The following is a 22,328-nucleotide window of genomic DNA, read 5'->3' as shown; positions in this document are numbered from 1 at the left end:
TGGCAGACACCTCTGAAGACAGCAGCATAGCAGGAGCCTGGCCCAGCTCCTCACATGCAGCCCTACCCCATACACACCCTGGAGGACCTATGGTCTTGGGGCAAGGGGAGCACCACAGGCAAACTCCTACGTTATGTACTCCAAGGTATGATGCTCACCTCCAGATTTTCCCAAGGAAGCTTAAGAGGCAACTGATGGTACATCTTCACGTCAATCTGCTATTCCTCTGCACACTGACTGAAATCTTCAAAACCAACCAAGTGACTAAGCAACTGTTTTAAGAACAGGCTGTTCCCTGAAGAGGGGGATTATCTTCCTTGCCATTTATTCCTGACCTCTTGCTTATCCCAGCACTAAGTTGATGCAACTATGCAGTGAATGGATCCACCCTAAACAAACACCCAGGGTACAGAGTGCTGGTGTAAACAGAAGGTCTGGAGTGGGGCTGACAGGCACAAGGTGGAGAGGAAGCCACATGTACATCCAGCCTGAGTGACCACAGACTCCACAGCCCAAACCTCATTTGCAAAGTACCTAGTCCTACCCAAAGCTTACATGACCCAGCAGCTCTTGGCTACGCTAAGCATTTTAAAAGGCAGAGCTAGATCTACCACCCTGGAGCATTTCAATAAACACATCAAAATCTTCTCATCTTCAGAAATCTCTTTTCTTCCCTTGTTCCTTTGTTCTCCTGAGATTTTGTATCTCAGTATTTTGCATAATCTTAAATGCTACTGTGTAGGTAAGCAGTGGTGCCATTAAATCACACAGATACTATGCAATATTGTAACCACTTTGGATATCACTACCAAGTTTTAGAAACATTTACGAAAGAAGTAAGCCCATCTATGAAACACTGCCTTCTGGTAAAACACAAGTAGCAAAATGAGCCAATCATGCCATGAAGGCAAGCTACACAGCATTCCTAAATGTTTTGAGATCCTAGAAAGGATGTGAGAAGAGCCAACGTTCCCTGCTGCAGAGAGTGTCAGATACGTATGATACCTGGCTTCCCAGGGAGCAGGACAAAAGGATACAGAGCACCACACAGAGGGTGATGCTGGCTGACAGCGCAACTCGTGGAATCCCAGCTTTCCGTCCCTCGTTCTTCAGGTTGATCTTGAGGGTGAGGGCAGACTGGATCCAGCACGCCAAGGTCCCAAAACCAAAGGTCAGCGATGTGCCCACATTGTGGATCTCCTCATCATTGGAAAGCTAGGAACAAACAAAATGGTCATTGTTTGGATGCAACAGGAGCTAGCTGCTAGCTGCTGGGTGGGATAGAGAGAGTGGGAATAACTGGGGTTTGAGACAGAGATGCTGTATCATTTCTTCTGGCAAAGGTGTAAGGTATCACATAACCAAGACGAGTTGACAGCTGTCACAGTCAAGCAGATCTACTGCTCAAAGCCCAAACACAGTGGAAACTGCAGTTGCCTGGGGACTGCCTCCACAGCTCCCTGACAAGACTCGCTAACACAGCGCTCAGAAGTACATCCTTCCCTGGCTTGATATGATGGCCAGGGCAGGCAAGGACAATCCACTGGGGTCTTGTACAGCTCCCTGCATTGGACACAAACTGTGCGACCTTCAGTGCCAGCTGCATGGAGCAGTGCTGCCTGGGGCAGAGGGTGGCCAAAGCCTACCACCTCTGCTAAGCTAGCACAAGCCAAAACACAGACACATGCTCCTGGTTTGGCAAGTTTCTATGACCAAAGAGCTTGACAGTCTGTTCCCTCTCCTGCCCATCCTTGACCATTGGGGCCTGAGGCAATATGAACCCAATCTCTCTGGAGTGCAAGTGCTTCTCTCTTCCTTGGGCTCTCATGTTTCACAGGGCTCAGTGACTGTGCAATGCCACAAGGCAAAAGGACAGCCAGGTTCAACAAGCAAGAATCTGCAAAGAGATCCCCTGAGGCTGCAAATTCATTCAGAAAGTCCAGCACGGACAAGACTTAAGCCAGACAATCTCTCTTTCCTTCTGCTTCTGAGGCTCTTCTAGAAAAAACAGCAGTCTGTAATTCCTCCCTGCAGCCTTGATTCCTGTTTGGTGATTTAATAAATTTGCACCAAACAAGATGCAGTCTACAAGATAATAGTCTAGTTACTGTGCCTCCACTAATCTTTCCCCTCTCCTCCCTACCTCGAGGTTTTTTTCAAGGGTACGTTCAAATGCTGCCCTGCCCCTCTGGCTTTGCATAACTCTAGTGCCCACAAAAATGGGATTGAGCTGCCTTTCCCAAGGCAGCCTGCACTGCAAGGGACTCAGCCATAACGTCCCTCTAACACACTCAAGCTGTAATTTTCCAGAAATATGGTTTAATGCCACATTCAGCTTAGCAATCAGGCAGGGAAAAACAGGGTTTCATGCTTTTGTGGTTTGGCAAAAGATCTAAGCAAGGATACAGGTAACTAACAAGGAGTGGATAATTAGTTCAGAATTTATAACCAGGCATGATTCAAAGTATCCACTTTTAAATAACAATAATTTGCTCCAAGGAGTGAAAAAAAAGGAAGGAGAGGTTGAAACTGCTTCCTAGTACCTTCCCTGTACTAGAAATACTCTTCTCATACCTAGACAAAGCTGTTACAAAAGCCTCATAGTTCCTAGCTGGGAAGCTCTCATGAAAAAAACAAGACTCCAGGTTTTTGTCTGGTGCTGTGGAATTAGGAAGACCAGGTCCCAAACAGTCAAATTATCTCACACCTCATTAAAAAACAATAAAAAAATATGAAAGGACACAAAGCTCCTGCAATTGCTCCACATCCCAAACCGCTACTCACCCTTCCTGCATTGGCAGGAAAAATAGCTCCCCGACTGCAAAGCCAGGAAAGACATCAGCCTACACTGAACTTTCTCTGTTCCTGTCATTATTGGGGGTCATTACTTGCACCCCAGTGAGAGGCAGAGCATCAGGGACAGCAAAGGGATAGGGAAACCTAAGGGCCACTGACTCTAATGCCACGATTTTCACTGCAGACCTAACAGACACGCTTGTGATGACAGTGAACACCCAACCATACAAAGCAACGCTGCGGCTCTGGCAGAACAGATCGGGAAGCGGAGGGACCCTCTGCTCAGGCACCCTTGTAGCGTTCCTCTGCTGTGTCCCTCTCGTGGCCAGTCTGAGGACAAGCAGAAGGTGGGTTTAAACAAGGTATGTTTTAAATGAAGGACCCTGAACTGCCTGCTAAATCTGTACGGGCAGCTGTGCGCCCGTTCGCGCAGGTGCGTACGTAAACTTCCAGGTCAGTCCTTTTACCCAGAACCATCTGTGCCAACCCCTAAGGCTCAAGAAGCTCAGCAGGGTCCCTGCTCAGACTCTTGGCAGGTCGAGGGTAAGCATGCAGGTGCAAATCCTACTGGGAATATGTGAAAAATTATTGTGGCACTTCATCTCAGCATGTCAGTGGGGCTACGTAAGCAGCAGACAGAGGTGGCAGAGCAGGTACAAGGCAGGCTGAGGCACAGCCTAACGTATCTCCTGAGCTCACGTCACAGGCAGTTCAAAGACCAAAGCAGATGTCCTAGAAAAGCAGGAATCTCACAGCATGGACACAGTGGCCCAAGCCTAGAGCACAGTACCTGAAAGTTGCCGAGGAGGGTCATCCCAAAAGAGGCCAAGCATAATGCCACCAGGCCGCTGACGTTCAGCCAAGGGTTCAGCACCTTCGGCTTCAGCTGAATGAAGCGCAGGACAGCCACGACAAGTGCTGAAAAGGAAACAATGCAAGGTATGTCATTAGGTAGAACACTGTAGTAACCATCTGGCTGAGGGCTCACGGACCCCTAGCCCTCTTTCCACCCAGAGGGGAGAGCGCACTGCAGGCTGGCTATCTTAGTGCTTCTGCATGGCCCCCTCCCATCACAGACGAGACTAAGCACAGGAAGCATCTCTCTTGTAATCCAGTTACACTGAGTTCCCACGCTTCCTTTTCTCATGATGCTTTATCTAGGAACTGGGTTGCAAATTTTCTGGGGGAAGAGCACCACCTTCCTATTTGCCTGTGAAGCTCCCAGCACGTAGTCTATCACCCCCCCGCCCCATGTATTCACATTGTGGCAGCTGGGCTTGCATCAAGTTTCACTCCATTCATGAGCACTGAGCTCTCTTGGAGGAGGTACATCAAGCCTCACCTGTATTAGAGAATGTATGAATGGAACATATGTATTTCTGCAGGTTTTTCCATAACACCCACCGCCTCTTCTCCTCCTCTGAAACAAGTTGCTGGTGCCACAAATGTAAGCCAAAATATTGCACTAATTTTCCACGAACACTGGAAGAACAGTCCTTCCAAGCATACAATTAGCCCAAGTGCTATGACATGACATATGATACATGATATATATGATACATGATATGTCATATGATATGACATAACCCCAGGAGATATTCACATTCTTTATTCTTGCCCTCCCTAAGGAATGCTGCATGGAACAACGCGGAAAGCCAAGCAATCAGTTGGCCTTCAGATGGGATTCAAATCAGACCACTAACAAACAAGTTAATTGAAGAGGGAAATTTACTGGTTGTTGCTGAACACCTTCTTATGCTTATGCTCAAATTGAAAACATGCAGGTCATACTGTTGTCTGCAAATTAGATCTACATCTTCCACAAAACCCCTGGTATAATTCCAAACACAGAGTTTAGAAAAATAAGGGCACTGTAACTGAAAAATACCCACTTTTATCCAAACTGCAAAAGATGTTTGAGTTTGCTCTCTCACACTTTGCTTTAGTGGATCAATCCACTCCAAATCCTTGAAAACCACAGGTCTTTGTTCCCCTAAAAAAGAGAATTTCTGGTTTTCGTCCCTAGGTAATTGTTTGGGACAGCCACTTTGTGACTACTTGAGCTCATGTGCAGGAACTTTTTCATTTCTATTTCTATAGGACAGGATCCTGAAGTTATGTTAACTTTTCCTAAAACACTGATGGGAATAACAAAAGGGAATGAAAAGGTCACCTTCCAGCATTATGTGAAAAACAATGGCATTTTCAATATTCAGTAATATCTATGTTACCCGCATATTTCTGCAGTTTTCCTCTCCTACAGCAATGGCTTTGACACAACTAAGGTGGCCAGAGGTATACACTAAAAGCAGCTCTCAGAAGCACCCAGTACAGCAGAGAAAAGCTTGGCTTTATCCAAAAGAGGAGAGGGAGAGGGAGAGGGAGAGGGAGAGGGAGAGGGAGAGGGAGAGGGAGAGGGAGAGGGAGAGGGAGAGGGAGAGGGAGAGGGAGAGGGAGAGGGAGAGGGAGAGGGAGAGGGAGAGGGAGAGGGAGAGGGAGAGGGAGAGGGAGAGGGAGAGGGAGAGGGAGAGGGAGAGGGAGAGGGAGAGGGAGAGGGAGAGGGAGAGAATAGTTCAGTTGGAAGAGATCCACAACAATCATCCCGTCCAAGTGCCTGACCACTTCAGGGCCGACCAAAAGTTAAAGCATGTTATTAGGGGAATGGTCCAAACGCCTCTGAAACACTGACAGGCCTGGGGCATCGCCCACCCCCCCAGGAAGCTTGTTCCAGTGTTTGACCACGCTCTCAGTAAAGAAATGCTTCCCAATGTCCAGTCTAAACCTCCTCAGATGCAGCTTCGAACCATTCCCACACGTCCTATCGCTGGATCCCAGGGAGAAATGCTCAGCACCTCCCTCTCCACTTCCCCTCCTCAGGAAGCTGGAGAGGGCAATGAGGTCACCCCTCAGCCCCCTTTGCTCCAAACTGGACAAAACCAAAGTCCTCAGCCGTTCCTCATACGACATGTCTTCAGCCCTTCCACCAGCTGCGTTACCCTCTTCTGGATGCGCTCAAGTACTTTCACATCTGTGTCAGATTGTGGGGCCCTGAACCGCACACACTGCTCAAGGTGAGGCCACCCCAGCACCCAGGGATAACCACCTCTTTGCCCAGCTGGTTATGCTGTGTTTGATGCACCCCAGGATGCAGTTTGCCCTCTGGGCTGCCAGGGCACATCCCTGACTGGCACTGAGCCTGCCCTCAGCCAGACCCACAGATCCCCTGCCACTCCTCTCCCAGTTCATACCCGTGCCTGGTGTTACTCCATCCTAGGTGCACAGTCCCGCATCTTGACTTGTTAGATTTCATCCTGTTAATCACTGCTCAGAGCTCCAGTCCATCCAGATCCCTTTGCAAGGCATCTTGCCCCTCAAGAGAGTCAAGAGCACCTCCGGGTTTGGTATCATCAGCAAACTTGCTAACGGTGCATCGGCTCCTGCACCCAGGTTGTTGACAGAAACACTGAACAAAACTGGCCCTAGAACTGGACCCTGAGCAGCAGCTGGTGACTGGTCACCATCCAGATATAGCCCCACTCACTACAACTCTCTGAACCCTGCCCTTCAGCCAGTTCCTCACCTGGTGCACTGTGAACGCACTCATCCCACAGGAGGGCAACTTGTCCAGAAGGATGCTGTGAGGGACAGTACCAGAAAACCTACATCTGCCACCTTCCCTTCATCCACTAGGTGTGTGACCTTATCATGGAAGGGTATCCAGTTAGGTAAACAGGACTCTCCCTTTGTGAACCTGTTGGCTGTGCCTGATGATTGTATTGCTCTTTAAATGCCTTTCAACAGTACCCTGTATGATCTTCCCTGTCATTTTTCCAGGAACCGAGGTTAGGCTCACAGATCTGTAGTTCCCTGGGTCTTCCCTCATGCCCTTCTGGTAGATCGGAATAACACTGGCCAGCTTCCAGCGAGCAGGGACCTCCCCAGGCTCCCAAGACCTTTGGCAGATGACTGAGAGGGGTCCTGCCATCACATCCACTGGCTCCTTCAGTACTCTGGGATGAATTTTACCAGGCCCCAGCGACTTGGGAACATTCAGCTGATACAGCTGGTCCCTTACAGTTTCAGTGTCCACACATGGAGGAGAGTCACTGCTCCTGCATTTGTGGTCCTACAACTCCTGGGACCAGGCAGCCCAGGGCCTCTCAGTATTACTGAAGATAGAGGCAAAAAGAGCATGGAATGCCTCTGCTCTGCCTCCATCCCTATCAGTCAGCTGGCCATCTTCAGTAAGTATCAGCTCACTGCCTTCTTCAGACCTCCTTTTGCTATTGACATATTTTAAAAAGCCCTTCTTGTTACCTGACACAACACTGGCCAGCTTCAACTCTAACTGAGCTCTGGCCTTCATCCCTCCTCCCTGTATACACGAAGCACAGCTCTGTAATCTTCCTGCAAAGCCTGGCCTTGCTTCCAGACATCACACAATCTCTTTTTCCTCTTGAGCTCCACAAGGAGTTCCCTGCTCAGCCAAGCTGGTCTTCTGCCCAGCTTGACTTCTGACGCAGTGGGACAGCCTGCCCCTGTGCTCCTGCAAGATGGCTCTTAAAGACTGACCAGCGCTTGTGGATTCCTAAGCCCTCAAAAGCAGATTCCCAGGGTACTCTGCTAAGCAGCTCCCTCAATAGCTTAAAGTTTGCTTTCTTGAAATCCAGGGTACCAACCCTGCTGACCTTTTTCCTCATTACACCAGCCATTTCATGATATTTCATAAACTCAACAATGGCCAAGGCAGCCACCTATTATCACATCTCCCACAACACGCCTGCAGTCTGGAGGTTCCCTGGTTATATTTCTTCTTGCAACGGAAGAAGCAGCCGTTGAAGCATACAGTACAGCTTAGCTTCAAAATGCTGCATGTCTTTTGTTTGCCTGCCCTTCTTCACACCAGCTGCTCCCCTCACACATGCAACTGCTATCCTCATGTCCACCCAGATCGCATAGTAAGTGAGCATGAAGCTAATTCCTGCTCTTTCATAAAGTGCCTGGACTGGGTGGGACTTGGTGTGGGTTCACAGAGGCTGCTTGACCAGAGGAGCCTTACCTGGAAGGAGCTGAAAAGGCAGGTGTGTATTCACTGCTGTCAAACAGCCACGTCAAGATAAGGAGTAGCATGCTATGCAGAAGTCGTTTTAGGTGGTTTGGGGCTCAGAAGTTTAAATCACATCATCAGAATCCCATTGCACTGTGTGTCAGGCATATAAATAAAATGTGTGCAAGACCCAGCCTTAGCACAAACTAGAGCCAGAATTATTTCTACTAACTGAGACTCTGGCTCAATATGTAAATCAAGATCTAAAACTGAAGCAAAGCCATACACAGAAATAAAGTGTAAGGGTACCTAAACTCCACCCTGAAGTGATACTTGAAAATAAAGAAGTTTGTGTCAAGTTTCATGATTAAACATGTTTTAGCAGGTTTTACATCCAAAGCCTCGTTTTTATTATGTCAGATTAAGATTGCTAAAGTATCTTACTCGTGCACATACAGGTCTGGATTAATTTCAAAGCTCAACTCAACTGAATTTCCTGGTTTCTGAAAAGAAACATCATGCCTTTCACAGGCAACAGGGGTGGAACCCACACTTTGAGGGAATAGCTCAGAGCAAAACTGAAAGCGCAACAAATCACCCCATATAAATAAATAAATAAATGCAAGTACTACTACAGAAGAGCAAATCAAGGTTAAAATAATGAATTATTTGCCATTTAAGTCTGGGATAATTTGTTCAAAATACACACAGGTGAAGGTAACAAACAGTTTTAAGAACCAAACACAAACACCTTTTTTCAAGTACTTTTCAGGTATTTCTTCTCTTTGTGGTGTTTTCCTCTTATTTCCACTCCTGGGAAATGCCAGTAAAACTTCCACAGATCTAGTAACTGAATTTAGGAAGGGTTGGGGTATGGGGGGACTTCAGCACAGATGATATTATGTATAATCAGTCGCTGCATTTGTCAGTATTCCCATACAATTATCCCACATTCACAGCATATAACAAAAACCACCATACAATGAAACAGCGACACTGATTCCAGGCTGAGACAATATAAGACATAAGAATAAATCAAACCCAATAAAGTTCAAATGCATCCAGCTTCATTCTGTTTTTCTACAAATGGAGACAAAACAATACTGTCTTAGTCAGTAGTCATTGCAGTTTAAATGATTTGATTTCACATCATCAGAATCAAGAACAGTATGTATGGGATATTACTTATGGTTCAGTGATTTCTTAAAACAAATCATGACAGAGAAAAAAAAAAAACATTCCCCTTGTGGTTCCTACCTAGAAATGCTGCCATGTTCATGACTTGGCTAAACACACAGCTTGCAGGAGGTGCATCACCTGCAATACTTGGAAAATATAAATGTATCATTGTAACCTTTGGATGGCAAAGACACATGAATAACAACCATTAATCAGAACAGTAACTGGAAGAAAATCATTCACTTACCTGATATAAGGTGGTCTTTTGGAACCAGGCTTCCTAAGAGACACAGATGCATAGGAACAAAGATTCAGGATTTTCTTTCCCAGTCAGTTTTCATTGTTTTATTATTTTAAAGAAACAAGTGATTGAACGTAAAGCCCACAACCAGCTCTTACCTATCTGGTACATTTAGTGGGAGAATTTTGTTGTCCTCCACTGCTATAAAGTACCTGTCAAAAAAAAAAACAACCAAAAACAAAAACAAAACAACCAACAGTGTAAAACCTCATTCTGACTCCAATTCCAAATATCACTGAAACAACACCTTAAGTGTCTCAAAGCCCACTGACAGGATCTGCTGGAGACAGCCTGTGTTTCTCTCTGCTCGAGCTGGCAGTGCTCAATTCCCGGCCTAAATATGTGCCTCTCTCTGTGTTGCATCTGTTTTGCATGGTCAGGTAGACAAACAGGGTCACTGGACTGAGCTGCCTTAAAAACAACCAACCAGGGGAAAGGTTTTCACTTTTAATCCAGGCCATTTGATTCATCTGGTTTGCCACAGTCCCCCATCCACAAAAAATGTTTTAATACAAACAGAGGGAACGGGTGGGACAAGAACAACAAGCAACAGGGGTCAGACAAATAGCTTAAGCTGCCCCTGCAGCTGAAAACCAACATCCACAGACCATGAACAAAGCCACATCCTACAATATAACTGCCTCTCAGGTTGAGCATAGCTGCTGATCACGTATTTATCACTCCCAAATTCACACCGCAGTTGTCTGCCTGCATGCTTGGAGACAGCCCAGCTCAGGGCAATGCAAGTCTTGTGTGCATTTTGATAAGAAGTACTAGTGACAAAGTGAGGTGTCAGCATTAAGGTGCTGGCAAGTCATCAGTGCAGTGCTGGATGCTGTGGATTTTGAGTCTGCACCCCAAAGCAGGGCCTAAGTGCTTCTCCCAGAGCTCTACCAACTCATTCAAAGAAAACATAATGAAAGAATTTTTGCATTTTTGCCTGTTTCTTTTCAGGCACCTCCCAGTAACGTGAGCCAGGAAGAAGGTAAGGTCTGAAACTTGGTCTGGATAGCACAGAAACTCAGGGATAAAAATGTGATTCTCCAGGTCATGAACTGGCACGGACTGGCCCCTGCCCATACCATGGTGCCTTCCCAGCCCCACAGTAACAGACAGAGCATCCCCAAATGGCTCTCTGTACTGAGATGCAGCCCACACCACAGTGGTACTTCTGACTGCCCCAGCCTAACTTGGGGTTACTTAATAACCAAATAACCAACAGGAGATAACTTACACTATCCATAATCCAGCTGACGTGAACAGGGTGAACACAAGAGGTAAAAACATCCACACACTGCATTTCTTCCCATCCATACCTGCTAGAAACAAAGAACAAAGTAAAAACAAAAGAAAGAGGGAAGAGGTAACCACTTGCCTTGGCCCCCTGCCTTTTGAAAGTGGGAAAAGCATCTGCACAGCAGCTGCCAAAGCATCCCAAGATCAAGCTCCTAACAGCCAGGCAGCAGGCACTGAAAACCTTTCATACTGTCATTATTAGCACAAGGGGTTAACCTGCTGCACACAACAGAGCATAAAAACAAAGGCACAAATTGCCTGGAGTTGTGGAGTGGAAGACTTTTCAGACACGCCTACAGAATTTGAGTGGTTTTCAAAGTATTTTTCCTAAGCATTTTGCACAAGGTGACACCACAAGACCCACCGCCCTAACTCCTTGCTACCTCCCACAGGCACAAGGCTCGGCAGCCTCCTTCTCAGGATCATTACTGATTCCACACACGCTGCCTCAGCAAAGCCTGCAGCATGAAGGGAGAAGGATGCACGTGCTGTCTCCTCATCTCCACAAAGCACAGGACCAGCTCCTATCCTGGCTGCAGCAATCAGCTAAAAATAGCATTCAGCTGCACTCAGAGTGGAGCCGAGCTCCAGTGCCAGCACCCAGAGTACTGTCAGGACGAGGTGTTACAAACAGCATCAGCTCTTGACATGAAGACACTGTGAAATCCTGCACGGGGTGTAAGGATGCTGTGTACACCACCTCCTGAGGAAGCGTTTGTCCTCCAGACAAGATCACATTGGGTGAGCATCTGAGATGCAGGGCTGTTTCTGCAGCAGCGTGCAATTCAGAAATGCTGCTGCATTGCTGTGCTGCGGACACAGAGAGCCCTATGTCTCCCTGCAAGTCCCCTGACAATGGATCAAACATATCCTCATGCTCTGTCCTCCTCCGTAAACGTTCCTCCAGGCACCAGCACAGCCAAAAGACACAAACAGAGTGTGAACACCATGAGGCTCACAGCTCTGGTCCCTGCTTGACTTTCACCGGGGCAGCAGCAGCACCTGTGCCCTTGTGCTCTGCTTCCTCCTCCCTCTGTAGCCTGCTGCAGGGCAGGCATTTCCTGGGGTCACTGAGGTCCCCATGGGACAGGGTGCCAGGGCAGCTTGGACATGATGGCCTCTCATTACACCCTGCTTGTATTTGCAGCTCAGTTACCTCATCCAGGTCCTTAAAGCAAAGACTTTTCCCTTTGCTCTGAAGAAAGCACCCATGTTGTCAGCCTCCTCCTCTTCCTCCTCCTCCCAGGTGCCCTGGCTTTCCTACACCTGCAGCACAGGAGCCATGGTCTCTGGGAGCTGCTGCCCTGCCCTCTACCCTATGTGAAAAGTCACAGAAGAGAGTAAGCACCCTCACCGTGCCACAGCCTGCCCCAGCTCACAACTCCCACATGGCAGCTCTGGGCTGCAGAGTCAACACTGGCAGGACACTGCATGGGGCCCACAGCAGCAGAGGCTGAAGGAGTTGAGGTGAGGCTCCCCAGACCCTGAAGAAGGCATGGCAGCATCATACTTACCCCTACGGGCCAGCTGTCCTGTCTTCACATCCCTGCCAGGGTACAAAACAAAACCCTTGCAGTACCCTGACCCACACCACACTTGCACAACACCATGAGGCCACGACTTGGTGCTGTCTGTACAGATAGCCTCGAGTGAGGCTGAATGGCAAACCTCAAAAGACAGAAAAGCACTCAAATAAGGTCTCTCCCTGACCTGGGAGCAGAGAGAACTGCAGACAGGGAGCATGAAATGATGCCAGCATTAAGTATGTCAATTTAAAAGGCAGTCAGCTGCTGCGTGTACACAGATCTTTAGCGTGGTGTAACAGATCAGAAGAAATTATCAATGAGGGTGGACTAGATTTCCCCACCCATCTCATCTCTATTCCTCTCCTCCCACACCGGAGACACAAAGCGTTTCCCAGCTCTGTTCCCCGCACAGCCCTGCTGCAGCAGTCACAACTGTTCTGTGAAGCTCTGCCCTGGCCTTTTCCTCTCGCAGCCCATCAACATGCAGCAGCGTCCCTTGGCTGGTGTTGGCCATCGCTCTGGTACCGGGAGACCTTACCAGCAATGTCAAAGACCACTTCCAGGTGGCAGCTGCCTCACCTGCCGCAGGGTGCCCCTGCCAGACCCTGGCAGCACAGTGCCCAAGTGCTGGCACTCTGTGCAAGCCATAGCTGTAGCTGAGTTCCCTGCTCCTGTCTTGACTGAAGGGGAGTAGGCAGGTAATGTCACCTTCTGTTACAGCCCGTGTTTCCTCTGCAAGGCTGTTAATGCAGTGCTCAGCTCTCCTCTTTTCTCTGGTGGTGGCTGGACTAAGCCAAGGTGACACAATTCTTTCAGGTCAGGGGATGGCAGATCTTACTATTTACCCTTCCCCTTTGGAAATGTACAAAGGATTCATATAAGCAATAAAAGCAAATACTAGCCATAATACTTGTCTTCGTTAACAGGTTGCCACAGCTCCTCCGCCTTCCAGCACGCCTCCCAGCCAAGAAATAGCAGCCTTCACAAGCTATTTCAGCGCTGTCTGTCGTGCAGAAAGGGAGGTGGCACAGGGCTTTTTCCTCAAGCAAAGCAGCAAGACAGCACACAGCGATGGTGACTCCACACCAGGGTAAGGTGGGGAAGTGTGAAAATGCTGTCCAGATAACTATTACTCTGTGCTGAGCTCTGCTATGGAGCCGGGGCAGGACTGGTGCCCAACCTCATCAAAGGCAGCGTGACACAGCTGCAGATTCATCCCCTTGGAAAACAGCCCTGTGCTTAATATTCACTGTGCTGTACAGAGTCCCCTTCTATCAACCAGTAACACAAAATGACATCCCAAATCAGTGCATAATTAATGAATGACCAGCATAGAGCGCAGCATCCCAATGGGAAGCCAGGGCCATAGTTCAGAGAAACACATTAATTTCAGCCAGTTAAAAAGAAACACCTAAAGAACATACCCCCTGCATACCTCTCATCGCAGCGGTTGCGTTTGCACCAAGGAAAAAGGACAGCACTCCCAGGGAGTGCAACAATGACCTGCATGGGGCCACGTCTTCACCAGAGCTCAGTGCAGCCAGGGCTGGACCTTTTGCAAAATAACCACCCACATCAGGCCGGCCAGCCTCACAGGGTGCCAAGTTCTGTGCAGGCTTGCCTCTCAAAGCAGGCAGCAAGAACTGACCAGGAAAAGATGTTACTGCTACACACCCTCCTCTGACAGGCTCTGTGCCGAGGCATGGGTGCGGGACAGCACGAGCAAATACTCTCCAGCACACCCTTGGATGGAGAGCAGGGGGGCAATGGCTGGACGAGCAGTGTTGCTAGCCCCCGACAGCCCACACAAGAGGAACAGGCTGCCTGCATCTGACAGCTGAAATACCAAAAGCCGGAAAGAAAGGTCCCTTTCTCCCATGTCCCCAGGTGGCAATACCTTTTAATGCTATCCATTGGCACATGCCACACATTCTTGAAGATGTTTCACCACCCCCATGTGGGCAGAGGATGGTTTAAAACCAGGACTGAGCTTCTGCACATTTCTCATTCACTCCCTCTGTGTTATTTGGGCACCAGGAACAAAATTACATGTAACCTCACTGCCCTTCCACAGGAGAAACCCTAAGCATGTGCCAAACCTGCCTAGCTTTGCACTGGCATTCAGCAAGCATTCTCAGCAGTTGCCTTTGGGTTAACCTGTCCTCTTCAGGGAACGGCTCTGATGTTCGTGTCTTCAAGCCAGAAGACCTCCATGCACACTAAGACCAGCACTTCTAACAGCAGCCAGGAAAAAGAGAACAAGCAACCCAAATGACAGCCTCCCCTGAAACACCACAGCAGTTTAGCCAAAACAAAATCCCAAGAGTGATAGGAAAAATAACCTAAATTCTCTGTGGGAAATGTAGGAACAGTTTCTTTGACAGCTAGGTGCTCCACAGGGAGGACATAAAGTCAACCTTGTGCTTCACCACTCTGTTCTGCATTGCCGCCGTGACCAGTGATGCCAAATCTGAGTAATCAACTCCAGCTGGCCACAACAGCCATCTCCACCAGCCCATGTTTTCACAAATAAACATACTGCATCCAGGAGGCAGTGGGTAATTGCATACACCCATTTGTCTTCCATTTTTAAGGCTTGCACAGAAAGGCCTTCAGTGACAGAAAGCCCTCTTGGTGCAATAGATTCACAAGGCTAATAAAAACGTGTTTTCAGCTTCACAGCTGACCCCAGCCAGAGCCAATGCACCTTCCCAAAAGCACATGCTGTAGTTTTCCAGCCCCTCTTGACTCACAGTCTCACACCATCATTGCAAAAACCCTGCTGAAGCACGCTCCTGCTGCCCGCTACCATGGATCAGGGTGCAGAACTGCAAAGGGTTTCACTCCAGCACTGCCACAGGGTGTGTCTTGAGAATTCCTCTCTATGCAGGCTTACTCCCTTATCTTCATTCCCATTTTTATGTCTAAATCTGCTCAGACTGTCACCTGTTTGCTCTGCTTTTATTAACATTGCCCCACTACACCCCCTCAACCAATTAAACTCCCATTCCTCTAACATACACACTTCAATTACAGTAGGCAGCTCACCAAACGTATACCGCGGCTTGCTCAAGGTTCATTTAATGTGAGCATCTTAACTTCATCTGCCAAGCAAAACTACAGGCTCCTCCTGAAGTTGTTTTTGCCACAGAACATGAATGTAAGGAAGGAAAAAATTACCATGTTAACAGCATCGTACATCTTTTTTAAGACTGGAGCATGCAGATGCATTTCAAGGGTCCATACGCAAGCTGTGTAACAAGACAGAGCAACGCTCCTGCATTTCACACTGCTAGGCCATTGAGTCATTGCAGAGAATAGGTGGGGAGGCAGAAGCACTGGGAGGAGGTGGAGGATGCTGTTCAAAATATACGGCAAGTCATAAAGAATTGCTGTCAGTCAGCAACGATCAAAGGGGAACGAACACAATTTTTTGGGGGGAGCCCACTCTCTGTTGCTCTCTTGCTTTGAAAAGCAAAAATAACCACAGTCACTTGATACCTAATCACTGTAACAGAGCGGATACAAACCTGCGCATTACATAACCTGCCACCCACAAGTCACAAATGCCAATGTAAGAAAGCAGAACATTTTCAGGTTTATCTCAAGGTTCCCAGACTGAGTGCACGACAAGAGATAAGGCATGCCAGAGACTTGTAAACACGTAACAAAATAGTGGGGTAACAGGAAAAGAAGCAATCCCCTCTGACAGCAGGTTATGATGCTCTGCTTGCTCTGGGTACCCACCTACCATCTCGAGGGTGTGCAGAAATGTCTTTTTCATTTATTTAATATACGAGAGGAATGGGAAAAGGTGAAGACATTGCTGAGTTATGTATGGGGGAAGCAGAAGATGCTTCAGTAATCCTGCAACAATGTTAAGAGACAATGCTTTCACCCACAGAAACATCTACATGTATTTCATGTCTCACTTCGCACACTGTAAATGCATTCAGTGTGCTAATGAAATGCTCTGGCCAACACAAACTTAACAGTGATGGGCGAAGCGCACCAAAGGAACGCAACCTTCTAGCCACCAAAAAGTGGGGGCAGAAAAGGCTGTATTAGCATCCACTTGCCCGCACTGTCCCTCCAAGCTTCCCCAGGAAGCAGTCTCCCGGAGTTGTGTAGAATTAATTTGTTATCAATGCTGTAAATATATATAGATTCAGCCTTTCCCGAGTGCCTTGGTAAGAAGCCTACGCAAATGACAGTGTATCCTACCCAGAGATACTCCTGCAGCACCCCTGGGTCCCGATATCAGCGTCACTCCTCTGCACCCTACTGTCCTTCAGAGAGTGCCCTGGGTATGCTGCTTCCCGCTGCCGCACCACCTGTGCCCTCAGCCGCACGGGGGTACTTACAGGCCATTTGTGAACCAGCGTTGAGCCGCTACGTTACAGCCAGAGACACTGACTGTAAACTCTTCTGGGCTGAGTCTGCCTTTCTCGCATTTGGCGTTGTACAAACTAGGCACGTCCTGCTTCAAGACCAGGCTCCTGGATGTTATAAAAGAGAAATCAATATAATTTTCCACCTTAGGACCAGAGGGGTGTTTTGCAGGCTTTGACAGCGCTGTGCTCTGACCCGCGCACCTACGTCAGCCCGCAGTGACTTCCGCGAGGTCCCACTGGTGCCACGAGCAGGGCTCAGGCAGTCATGGCCCTCAGCCTGCACCAGGCAAAGGAGGCAGAGGCAGGAGCTGGGTAAGGCAGAAGGTGCTCATCCAGTTTAAACAGAAATAGCTGGGTCAGCAGGTGGTAGAACCAGCTAGGAGCAGCCAGGACTTAGTGAGACTCACAGCGAACTGAGGAGCGCTGCATTTTGCCGGTGCTGTGTGTTTGTTTGTCCTAGGGACCCCATTCTGCTTGGGAGCACCCACGGCAAGATTCAGCCCTCCCAGCTTCTCGTGACTTCAGGAGCTGTATGAGCCAGGCAGCAACCAGCCCCCAGCAAGTCCTCCCAGTGCAGGTGTGTTGGACTGCCCATGCCCCAGGGCAGAGGTGCTCAAGACTGGGGCCACTTTAGCCAGACCTCTCCTGATATGCAAGAAAAGTCTCCAGCAGAGAGTCTTAACGCAGACCCAACCCCACAGTCCCACACCATCACCACAAGGCCACATTTTCCCCTTACACAATTAGCCAGCCCTCTGGTCTGGGATGCCTGTGAGAACAGCACTTACCCCAAAGTCTCAGCCAAACCCCAAAGTGAGAACTGCTGGAAAACGAGGAGGGCTATTTATGTCCTCATAAAAGACAGCAAAGCTCTCCCTGCTGCAGCTATGCTGTGAGGAAGGAGTCTCTGAAACCTCCTCCTTGCTCTGCAAGTCATACACAAATGCAGGCAGGTGTTGTGTCAAAGCCCAGGAAGTCTGAGGCACCGTGCAGACAGGCTGTCCAGTGACCACCCTCCACCTTAACCGCCCCAATCTAATGACCATTGCCTGAACCAGCAACAAGTAGAACAGGTGTTTCTCCTCTTGTAAGGTACAGTGATCTTGACAATGATTGATAGAAGTCTGCAGACGTGTTTTATTTGTTCCTCAGTTCCAAAACCATGAATGCCTTCAAGCATTTCCAATGCGCATGAGCAAGCAAAGCCAAGACACACATTACAACAGAAAGGGGCAGACACCTGCCCGAAATTTCTGTCCCATTATCAGGAAAACAACGTAAGTGTTGGGAGCAGCAAAGACCACACAACAGGGAGGTGAAACCTGGCAAAGACAGATACATCATGTTGACTTACAGATAAGCTTTGAAGGTAAGGAAAGACAAACTAAGCCCAGAAGAGCAGACTTCACAGAGCAGTTATTCCTGGTTATAGCTTCTCTTCCTGTACTTCATGGATGAGAGAGTACATGCCTTGAAGGCCAGAACAGCTCCAGGTTTCCCTCCCCTTGCTACCCCACCACTGTTGTTTTTTTTTCCCCAACAAACACAAAACACACACTCAAGCTACAGAGCTTCCCATGCAGTGTAAGCAAGGCTTTTCCCAACAGTTCACCTTGTCTTTCACCTCTCTTGCCCCTTCTACCCCTCTTCTATCCACTGTTCGGAAGCACAAGCTCCTTTCTTCACTGCACTTTGCAGCTCTATGTTTTTGAAGAGCTGTGCACTGTCCCCAAAGCAGCATTTCCTTATGCTACACCAGTGGGCACCACCAGCTGAAGCGTAAATACGAAGCAGCCTGCACATGCCAGTCATGGGGAAAACACCCAAGGCCCGTGAGTTTTCAGGGAGTGTGGCACAGCACATCGAGCTTTCTCAGGACAGTTTTCCCTCACCAACCTCTTCAGCCTGAGGACTCGTACCTCCTGTACTGCTCACATGGCAAACTAAGGTCCTCTTCCCCTTGTATTGACCACCAAAGCACCAGAGAAGCAGCAATGACATGATGGGCCAGAGGGTAAACTGCAAGGAATGGACGTGCAGTACCCATGACTTGCCTTTTGTCATTACTCTAAGGTAGCCCTCTCTGGCATACAGACTGTCAAGGGTACGACCTACCCCACATGTCTTTTAGCTCTGTTTAAACCTGTGGAAATCCTTTGTCGTGAGACAAGGTAAGCAATCACATAAGCATTTCTGTGGCTTTCACCACTGATGCACCAGTATTCCTTATTTGTAGGAATTAGTTAAATTTATTTACCACTCTCCCAGGCTGCTGCAACCATTAATCGCTGTTTGCAAAGTGCTCAGGTGAGCTATGAGGAAGGTGCAGTACAGCGTTTCACTTCATGCAAACCCATTGAAAACATAATAGAGGGAACCAGGGAACAGCCTCCACCTGCTGAACAGGGGCCAAGCCTGCAAGGCTGCTGTGACCAGCCTCTCCAGCACACCCAGAGGGCTTAAACATTCTGCTCCCTTTTGAAATATTTTCAGAGACAGGCTTGCCTGTAGCACAAGAGATATACATTAAATTAAAAACCACATGAAACCACCTCTAAGAGCATTCAGCCGCACCAAGACCACACTGGGGAGGCTCTCCTTGACAAAGCTGTGGCCACCTCCCGTGGCTTGGTCAGGCAAAACCCACTCCTGCAGTCCTGTGGGGTCAAAACTGACAGGCCACTTGCTGTTCTGGCTCAGGCAGCCATCACTGCTGATCCCCACAGTTCCTCATGGGGAGCAGGAAATAAGATAGGGAGGGCAAAAGTTCTCTCCGTAACTACCTGGATCTGCCCCAGCTCAGGAAATTGAAAGGGGGATACTGGACACTCCCCGCACCATTGCAGCAGACTGGCCCAAGTTCCCCAGGCTTTTCCTCCCTTCCCACTGCTCCCTGCAGGAGAGGCAGTCCAGACCTCTCCTAACAGCACCAGAGAGCACCTCGGCCTCCCCTCCCACTGGACTCGCTGACCATGCCACCTGTTCCACTGGGCAGCACAGCACCCAGGCACTGGGGAGGAAGCCTCTGTTTGTTATGTGTGGTGGGCAGGGTGAGGAGCAGGCTTCCCTTCTGCCTTGCACACAGGACTTGCCCTCCCTGAGGGAGCCAGGTCTGCACGCCTCCCAAAGGCAAACACTTCTCAACTGAGCAAACAGCACTCTTACAGAGAGACTGCTGCTCTTGTAGGCAGCTCTCCCTTGCAGGCACGACCATCCAGAGGCATCCAGAGCATTAAAAATTTGCATTAAACCCCATGCAAGGTAATCTATAGATAGTTTAACAATTCCTTTCATGGCTTCTGAAGCTTCATCACTCTTCTTTTCCTCTCCTCCCTCCTCCTCGTTACTCCACCCTTCTCCCTCCTCCTGTTGCCTTTCATACCTCTCACGACACCTTCATCCCCGCACCTCAGGTGACCACTTCTGCAACCTGTGGGGACCCAAGGTGAGGGGAGCCAGGCACCTAGGGAACTTTGCAAGTCTTCTTGAGACAGCAAAAAATATCATTATCCCCATTTTACGCAATGGGACCAGTGAGTTGCTCACCGAGAGGTCACATGGGAAATCGGTGACACAGAGAAGCGAACATTCAGAGTCCTGGTCCAAGCCCTCTACTGCAGCAGCAGCTTCATCACCTGCCAGCCACCCTCCCTCACAGTTTATTCCTCCCAATATATTGCTTAGGATCGTCTCCCTCCTTTCCCACAAACCTTTCTCTGCTTTTTTGGTCCTGCTTATCCTGCAATCAGAGCTCATTGTTTCAGCTTGGACTGTAAGATCTGGATCTTGAAATGCTTTTGTTGGGCCAAACCACAATCTTGCAATCTCGGGCTGCCCGGAAATGGCTAGGGGTGGAGAGGAAACCACGGACATGACATTACTTCCAAGAAAAAACAATTGAAAATGTTGGTGTTCATACAAGCACACATCCCTGCTCTGCATCTGAAAAGCAAACACTGCAGCACAAAGAATCTTAAAGGAGGGGAAACGAAACAACTGCACTGACTTCTACCATCCAGGCTCAGAAAACGCTGACAGCTGGACACGAGGAACAGAATAAGCAAATAGTTTGACTTTTAACAGTACAACAGTGAAAACAGGAGCCAGACGTTTCTCAAGCAAATACGAGTCCCCATTCTTTACCCTGTTACCCAGAGGCAGAAAGCCAGCAAGAATCAAGACCTCTTCTTTTAGGCACTTTTATCCATTTGACAAGACATGACAGGCGGGCGATATGTTGGGATATACCTTTCGCACACTTCCCTCCTCCATATTGAGTTGCTGTTCATAATTAACCATACACGTGTACATTGCTATGGCGTAAGGACCATGTGAATATTGATCGGACAGTCCTTAAGGTCACTTTAAAAAAAAATATAAAAAAATAATAATAAAAAAAAGGCAGGAGGGCAGAGCAGCTCAGAACTCCCCCAGGCTTTCCAGCCTGAGGACTCTGAACCAAGCACGCTGCTGCAAGAGAGGGGTAAGGCTGAGGTGCCAAGCGACCCCATCACCCTGGGACACCAGCGCCCAGCACCGCCTGGTCTCATTCTCTCAGAGGCAGGATCAGGATCTTGCCCGTCCTTCCCCAGGGAGCCCAGCAGCCTCTCCCAAAATCTCCTCCCCTCCCGGGAAGGTAACGGGACACAGCCTGCACCTCAGGCATGCCGCCGGGACGTGGGGGCGGCAGGACCTGTCCCACCCCACAGCCCCAGCCCAGGCGCTTCCCCAGCCGCGGGCAGCGGGGTGCCCGATGGCCCTGCCGAGCCCCGCCACCGCCAGGTCCCCAGCGCCGGCGGGACGCCACAGGGGGTTCGGACCCGCGACCCGGGAGAGCCCCTCCGCAGCCGAGCCCTGCAGGCCCCGGGCCAAGCGGCCCCAGCCGCCTCACCCGGCCCGCGCCTCCCTGCCTGCCCCAGCAGAGCTCGGCACGGCCAGCGCAGGGGCCGGGGCTCCCGCCGAGCCCCCGCGGTGCCCCCCGCCGGGCCCGCCCCGGGCGCCCGCGGCCCCGGGCAGCCCGGCCGCCCCCCGCCTAGGCCGCCCCCCGCCGGGGGCACCCAGGCCACGGGCGGGGCAGGGGGCGACGGGGCAGGGGGAGCGACGGCCGGCGGGGGGTGCGCGACGGGGCGGCGACAGCGCGCCGGGAGGGGGCGGGGGGAGCGGGGGGGTCCCGACGCTCGTCCCAGTCGCCGCGGGGGCGGCTCCTACCTGCGGGCGGCTCCGGTGGCGGCGGCTCCGGCCCCGGCAGCGGCGAGTGGGGGGCGGGCTGGGCCGAGCGGGGCGGGCCGTGCCCGGGGAGGTGGCCCGGCATCGCCCCCGCCCCGCACGGGCGGGGCCTGCGGCCGCGGCGGCCATGGGGCTGGGCTCGGCGCGGCCGTGCTGTCCTGCAGCCCCGCCGGGCCGGGGGCGGTGGGGTGCGGCCGCGGCGCCCGCTGCCCACGTCTCCGCCGAAACCGAGCCCCATGCTCAGCTCCGGCACCGGGCGCGGGCCCGGGCAGGCTGTTCCTGGCACCGCGGCGGGGCGGGCTGAAATCGGCCGCGAACGGGTCCCTTGTCTGTCGCCCCCCAGCCCGCCCGCCGCAGTCCCGGCAGCACCTGCCCAGCCTGTGGCCCTGGGCAGCCCTCAGCCGACGGGGAGACCCGAGGGAAGCAGCCAGCCAGCAGCAAGAGACCGCAGGAACAGCCTGTGCCAGGCTGCCCCCTGCCACCCCCTTGCCCTTTCCGAACGGACGGTGGGCTTCGTGGTCACCGTCAAGCCTCTCTGCGGTAGGAATTTTGAGAGGAAACAT

At 50.3% G+C, this 22,328-nt stretch overlaps 1 protein-coding gene across 9 annotated transcripts in view; it reads right to left on the bottom strand.

Moving 5' to 3' along the window:
• Nucleotides 1-22,328, bottom strand: part of TMEM150C (transmembrane protein 150C) — a 25,905-nt gene extending 3,577 nt beyond the window's left edge. Inside the window, exons 1-8 of one of the 9 annotated variants that reach the window (XM_055795724.1) lie at nt 21,748-21,850; nt 16,510-16,644; nt 10,558-10,642; nt 9,422-9,475; nt 9,270-9,302; nt 9,101-9,168; nt 3,587-3,714; nt 1,038-1,215 (exon numbers count right to left, since the gene is read on the bottom strand). In XM_055795724.1, coding sequence (XP_055651699.1) covers nt 1,038-1,215; nt 3,587-3,714; nt 9,101-9,168; nt 9,270-9,302; nt 9,422-9,475; nt 10,558-10,642; nt 16,510-16,516 — 553 coding nt within the window. In that variant the 5' untranslated portion in view covers nt 16,517-16,644; nt 21,748-21,850. Of the gene's footprint in view, nt 1-1,037; nt 1,216-3,586; nt 3,715-9,100; nt 9,169-9,264; nt 9,303-9,421; nt 10,643-16,509; nt 16,645-20,249; nt 20,387-20,721; nt 20,741-21,747 lie in introns of those variants that run through there. The other 8 variants (XM_055795726.1, XM_055795721.1, XM_027795344.2 and 5 more) reach the window with 8 other exon arrangements.

Source organism: Falco peregrinus, chromosome 2, assembly GCF_023634155.1.
Source record: "Falco peregrinus isolate bFalPer1 chromosome 2, bFalPer1.pri, whole genome shotgun sequence".
In the NCBI taxonomy this organism is placed as follows: domain Eukaryota; kingdom Metazoa; phylum Chordata; class Aves; order Falconiformes; family Falconidae; genus Falco; species Falco peregrinus.
Note: the sequence above shows the minus strand (reverse complement) of the source record. Positions and strands in the feature narration are given on the sequence as shown.